Here is a 6,909-nt window from a genome sequence, read left to right on the forward strand (position 1 = left end):
CACTTAATCTGAAGAGCCAGAAACCCGCCAACACTCCTCGATCACGTCATGGGCCCAGATGTTCTATGAGTCATTTTGTTCGTTGCAATTTCATAAAAACACATCCTTATGTAGGACAATACACAATGCGAGCACAATGTACTGTCATAATGATAATGTCATGAGTCTGTTTATTTCATTTAAGATGGGTCAATGCACATCAATTAACGTGAGCTGAGATTTTGCACTTTCTTCAACAGTTTTTTCGCAGTGGTTCAAGTTACTTACCAAATGGCTCTTTGGCTGCAGAACGGAAATGTCTTCGAGGCATTAAAACACATACGGCCAATGAAACACAATAACAACTTTACTCTGGTGACCTTTGCTAGCCGTTCACTGGGATATTGTCATCCACTTGGCATCTCCCCAAAGTACAAACACAGTGTGCCTTCCTCAACTACTGGCGGTACCATTGTCCCAGCAGAGAGGAACGAGAGTGTTGGCCCACGTTTCCACCTGTTTCAGCTGTTTTGGCCATCAGATCCAATCAGTGCTATCGTCCCCCTTTTCCTGTCGTGGGAAAGTGTCCGTCAGCTCTGGAACAAATCCCCCCAGCCCCCTCCAACATACAGCCCAACATACTGCAACACGTATCCAGTGGACAAATACTGGGGATTACCCATAGTGCTTTTAGTTTCTCCATGTACGCACAGCTGCCAGTACGGGGAATGTCCGACCTCCCAAAAAGGAAGAGGCGATACATTTCCTCACTGACCTCTCAGCATGATCCCCTCAATACTTCTAAAGAAAAGTTCACATTCCTCCAGGAGTCCCTGCCAACTCGCATCATACATCATCAGGATGGTTGACTTTTACGTCTTGACCTTTAAATCTGGAATATGTTTGGATCATTTTATGTGTCCTCTGACCAAAATAAGGAAGTATGAAAGGACTGTACACGCCAAAGTAGCTGGAAAAAGTAATTGGATGTGGAATAAATACAATAATATACCCCAAGCATGCAATAAACCATTACAGTCAGGAAATCAGCATGTCAGATTAAGTGTTCCCATTAGAGGACTTTTTGTGCAGCATTCCTCAGCACGCCCTGATGATTGGAATGCTTTCAAGAATGCCCTAAGTGAGTTTGGATGTCACACCATCCCAAAAAAACTGCAGACAACTAACGTTAATCAACATTCAATGAACTCAGAGACACGATTGACCCATTTTTATGAATTTTTATTCAAATCACCACAACAATTCCAAATGAAACCAAATGTGTCATGTTGGAGAACAGAGGCACATAAATCCGATTTTGGCAACACAGTGAAAGTAGAATAGAAAGAGCAGGTCACGCCTTTACTTTAGTTTGGTTTTACGCTCATTGAACTGAGCCTGTCATCCGTGGAGTGGGCCGAAGGAACAGCATCACGCCTCTTTTACGTACGTCCTCACTGCAATCACGTCTCCCATTATGCATTTCTGTGGGAAAAGAGAGAGATCAGGTGCAGTCTGAGGATCAACAGATAAACTTTTGGACAGAGAGTGAAGTTGAATTATTGCATATGTTTTGAGAAGGAACTTTATATTATGTGTTTTTCCAAGTCCATATTTCAGTATATCCCTGTTGTCTGTGGTTCTCAAAATATTCCTATCTTGTCTTAAAAAACTAACTTGAAATACAGTGACATTTTAATCCATTAAATATGCCTTAAAACACATGTTTGCTTTTATGGCAAGTGGAATGTGGGCACGGGCTTTGTGGGAAAAAGTGGTTGTGAACATATTTAATTTGTATATTCACCCTATGTATTAACACGTATCAACAATTTAACAAACATGAAAAACTATGTGTTAAAAAATAAAAAAGCAAGAATGCTTACGAGCGATGAACCACTTTCACATTACTTGATTTAATTTCAAAGTTATGGAAGAGAGTTATCAGGCTGAAGTGATTCCTTACCGCTATCAATTTCCCATCCGTGATCTCCCTCTCGATGTTAGTCTCCTTGCCATCCCAGCTCTGTTTCTGCACCAGCATGCCGTTCTCCAGAGTCACCACGGTCTGCGGGGCACACAACAGACACACGCGTTACCCGACACGGAGCAACTGTGAGAAGATGCTCCCTGCTGCCCTCGGGGCTCAGACCGAACTGACCCTGGTCTTCCGGTCGTCTGCGGTCGTCTCATCAAACGGCTCGTTGAGCTTGAACTTGATTTCAGTGGTTTTGAAGGTGCTCTGAGACTTCAGGCATACAATCCCGTCATCGTCCACGGTCACTATCAAATTGGGCTTGGTCCGATTCCCCACCTGCCGGGTCGCGAAGCCCACACCTGCACAGCCGGAGGGCGAGATCATCAAAATGCAAGGGATATAACACATGGACGCTTATTTTCAAGGTTCTGACGTTGCTCAACACATATTATACATTATCCACACTACACAAATTGAGCCTCCCTGTTTTCAAACTTAATGAAGCTTATTTAAATCCATAATTGAGCAACAGATGACACTCTGATAGTTGTCTATTAGACACACTCTCTCTCATACCAATTGCTTTCATGTAGTCATCAAAGTTCTCGCTGGAAATCATCTTCCACGTCCCAATAAATTTCTCAACCATGTTTGCAGTTTCTGGTGTGATATCCTGGGCAACAACCGGCGGAGTGACTCTGGGTTCAACTCTCCTCCAGTGTGGGAACAGGCTCGTTTTTAAAGGGCCAGCGCAGCATCCAGCGACGCGGTGGGAACCAATCACAGCCTGCCGCGTCACATAATTGAGCGTTGAATTGCCACCTCTGGTGCTTCTTGCTACTAGCATGTGTGACTAAATGTGTTTTCTCATATATAATCCAAGTCTGAAACAGTCATTTGTATTTTGTTTATATTCTGAGATAAAAACGCATCACATCATATTCATCCTGTACAATTCCCCTCTGCGAGACGAATAAAGGAATATCTAATCTAATCTATTGTAACATATCTGTTTGCATGCAAAGACAACACTTCCAGTCTAAAGTCAGTCACTGTCAACGCCTTATGGGAAATATAGTGAATGACTAATTATGTTAATGGTAAATAAATAACTAATGTTTAGATGAATTATAAGATGATAAGCATGTCGGTTGGCCCTGTTACTATTTATTCCTATATATGGGCTGCCGACAGCATCATCAATTTATTAACAATGTATTATTTGTAACAGTAAAACCTTTATTCACTTGTGAATGATGTATAAATATCAATTAATATTAAAGATGGACATGTTGGTCGGAAAGTAAGAACATCTTTATCATTTAATGATGATGAGTTACCTTTATAAGTGTGTTATGCAAGCTATTGGGATTATTTTACAACCTCACAATTGTTGATGGGACATAACTGATTTATAATTCAGCAATACTATTGCATTATTTAGCCTAATTAAGCCATTTGGTACAACATTTTAAATAGGGTGACACGTTGGGAGGTGGTACACATTTTATTATTGAAGGACATATTAGACGACGAATAGTAAACTTCATAAGGAACTAGTGAAAATACATTCTCTGTGTGCAAACCATGACTGCAATAATAATCCATCCGTGGTGAAAAACCATGAGGTCATGATGCTAATGGGACAGAGAGTCGCTATCAGGGGACAGGGTTGCAGTGATCTGCACATGGTTGAAAGCTTTTTTTTTTCTTTCAGTGGGGCTGCATCTAAAACTGTGCCAAATTACATTTAAGCCTGCTGTGTCAAAGGTTGGAGCTTGCATAATGTTCTCTCAAACGCTGGAATGATCTCTTTTATCAGGAAGATGGCACATTATGCAAGGTCACACCATGACTGTACTGATCACAGCAGTTTTTTTTGTTTTAGCAGTTACAGCATTTCAATTGATGTCTTTAATATGAAGAAAATAAGCATTGCTGAAGGGGCTAATGTGGACGCGTTTTCCCCTGAACGAAAGGGTTTGAAAGTAAAGTTCATGTTGATAGCAATGAACATCTGGTAGGATTTGATCTTTAGATGGCGGGGAAGTTGTGATGGTGTGAGTCACAGAGGAAGAGGAGCAAACTCAATAGCATGCCTGTCAAAATGATTATTATTAGTATTAGTTCAGAGCACAATCAATGCAAGATAGCGCGAGTGAAAGGTCAATCCACACTTAATACTTTAATATGAAAAATCACAGTATATACACAGCCACATACAGATTCATCCTATATATATATATATATATATATATATATATATATATATATATATATATATATATGACACAAGGTTATTTCTTCAAGGCCAGTTTTGCCTGCAGGTCCTTGTCTGTGCACAGTGACTGAAATGCATTCAGCATCTCCTTGCTGGTCAAATTTGCTCCCTTCAACACCAGCTTCTCTCCGTCTACTGTGGTAGAGAAAGACAAAGACACAATGTGATGACACATTACGACACAATGACCATTACCTCTGTAGGAGTACAAACAGCAAGAAGCTCCAAAGTTAACTCTGAGCAGAAGTCGAGGAGCACACAAAGGGCATCATCTGTGCGACCTGTGACCAACAGTTAAACTTGAAAGTACTTGACTCCTTGTGTGTGAGTAATCAACAGTGACATCATTAGGAAGAACTTCAATCAACAAGCAGGAACACCCACTCGCTCGTCATCAAGTTCATTGATCTATCGATCACCTCTCAACAGAAACAACTTCTCAAGGGACTTTTTAAAGACAGAGCCCATCTGGACCTCCTGCAATTTTAAATTTTTTAAATTTAAGGTTAAATTTTTTTTTACGGTTCAAGTGACTTTTTTAGAATAAATATAGTTTATTTTTGGGATAAATCAGATTTAAAGAAATTAATAGACAAAATACACATAACAATTTTGAGTGCATTAATGTGACAAAATGTAATTACGATGTTTATACGCATTATCATGCCTTCAGGTTTCTGTTGCCACTCTGCTGTCTTCAACTCTTGTCTCTCGATCTGCCAAAAAGTTTGTCAATGTTGAATATTTTCTTTAATATCATCTGCTTGAGGTTTTAAAGATGCAAAATTAGATAGATAGATAGATAGATAGATAGATACTTTATTCATCGGCAAGGGGAATTCAGTTTGTCTCAGTAGCAAGCAAGGTTACATAGATCAAATATCGGTATAAATATACTAAATATATACAACAAAACTCAATCAAAAAAAAGCAAGCGTATTTATTTAGAAAATTCAACAATAAAGAAAGTGCAAAAATGAGAAGTAGATGCAGTGTATGTGTCAATATCTTCAGTGGTTTAAAACGATGGCAGGAATCTGAACTGCAAACACAAAACTCCAGCGTCTATCACAAGGCTTCATTAAGTCTCACAGTTTGATCTCTTCTCCCACATGTTTGAATGTGGTGAGGCGATACTTACAGTAAGTAATATCCACAACGGGCGGAGACTTGTCATGCATCACCAACGGTATCACCTCACAGTTTATGTTGGTAGCCTTGGCCTTCTCCGAGCCCACCATCACCAGAAACTCCCTGTGGGGCAAGAGGAGCACACTGACTGAACTACTGCAGTGATGGAAAGAAACCAAGTCAATTCATTAAATCACTTCAGTAAAGCTTGACGTTCTGGTGTTTCATGTGAATATGTCCATGTTCTGCTACTGTGCACTCAAAGCATTTCACATCTTGGAATTGCTACATTGACTAAATGAACCCATTCTTCCCCGACTGCAACACAGAAAAAAGACACAATCTTGTTTCACATTCACCTATACTAAATGTAGTGAGCAATGGCAATTACACATCCAGGTGTTGTACCTTTAGGGTGGGAGAGGTTACAGATGTATTATCTGACTGGTTGATGAAGTTTCGTTATCTCAATAAATTCTACATGCACCCTAATAGGCCGGCCAGTTTGACATGTCCCTGCAGAGCAAACACTGGTGTAATCAACTCATATTGTTTCATGTAGGTGGGCCAGGACCCTGCTGCTGTGGGGGTTGGCTCACTGGAAGGAAAAACAACAGCTAAGCAGCGCTACTAATTTATTATTTATGAATATTATTTCTTCCAAAAATATAGAAGAAGTTAGACTACATTTCAGACAAAGTTGTTGTCAAATGTAGGCCGGAGCGGCAGGTACAAGGCTTTGGCTGAAGTGATACACATATATTCCCGCGACAGCAAAGAGTGTGACACTGTCGTAAGTGGAACCCTCACGTCATGGGTCACGTTATTATAAGTAACAACTCTTCACAAACACATACCATGAGTCAATCCTCATGATTAGATGATAACACGTCATTCGCTAACGCAACTAGACAAACAACCTAGAGACTGAACTCGTGAACGTTTGTGGACACAAGGTCGCAGACGGTCGCCTCATTAACGAAACACGGCTTCTTTTTTTTTTTTTACACAGTTTCCAGTCGCACACAGACGAGCCTAAACTCAGCGAGACATCAACACACACTTCTTACCGCGTGGACCGGACGTTAGACTCGAAAGGACAAAACTGAACAGTTATTTTCTTCACAGCCTTCAAAACCACGGTCGCTTTGCTGGACGCCGCCATGTTTTCTGCTGTGACCTCTAACCTCGGCAGAGACTGGTGCTGCTCACGCGGACCGCTAGAGGGCGCAAGACGATAAATAACTACACAGCGACCTGCAGTTGACAGGGAAATTGATTAAAAAAATCTTCCTTACAATTAAAAAAAGTGACAACATTTGATTTGCATATTGTACTGTGTGAGGCATGACATTTATGGTTGGTAATGATGCATACCTTATGTGTAAATATATATCCAATATGCAGAAACCCAGTGTTTTGGTCAACAACTGGGTATTCTGCAGGTGTCAATGATGTACAACCACATTCCTGCCCTCTCCGATAATGGCATGTGTCTATCTAAGCCAACAGTAATTGTTAAATAACACCCACTGAAGTA

At 40.5% G+C, this 6,909-nt stretch overlaps 2 protein-coding genes across 2 annotated transcripts; both read right to left on the reverse strand.

Moving 5' to 3' along the window:
* Positions 1-1,200: 1,200 nt before the first annotated feature.
* fabp4a (fatty acid binding protein 4a) lies at positions 1,201-2,660 on the reverse strand. The gene is made up of 4 exons (XM_068575513.1): positions 2,534-2,660; positions 2,141-2,316; positions 1,946-2,047; positions 1,201-1,464 (listed from the first exon to the last, which is right to left on the reverse strand). The coding sequence occupies exons 1-4, from the start codon at positions 2,604-2,606 to the stop codon at positions 1,411-1,413; spliced, it is 405 nt and encodes a 134-aa protein (XP_068431614.1). The 5' UTR covers positions 2,607-2,660; the 3' UTR covers positions 1,201-1,410.
* A 785-nt stretch (positions 2,661-3,445) lies between these two features.
* On the reverse strand, positions 3,446-6,543 carry mrpl53 (mitochondrial ribosomal protein L53). The gene is made up of 3 exons (XM_068575963.1): positions 6,440-6,543; positions 5,380-5,492; positions 3,446-4,373 (listed from the first exon to the last, which is right to left on the reverse strand). The coding sequence occupies exons 1-3, from the start codon at positions 6,532-6,534 to the stop codon at positions 4,255-4,257; spliced, it is 327 nt and encodes a 108-aa protein (XP_068432064.1). The 5' UTR covers positions 6,535-6,543; the 3' UTR covers positions 3,446-4,254.
* Positions 6,544-6,909: the final 366 nt, after the last annotated feature.

This window comes from Clinocottus analis, unplaced genomic scaffold (assembly GCF_023055335.1).
Source record: "Clinocottus analis isolate CAN_PGR_092001 unplaced genomic scaffold, fCliAna1.0.p SCAF_14, whole genome shotgun sequence".
Classification (NCBI taxonomy): domain Eukaryota; kingdom Metazoa; phylum Chordata; class Actinopteri; order Perciformes; family Cottidae; genus Clinocottus; species Clinocottus analis.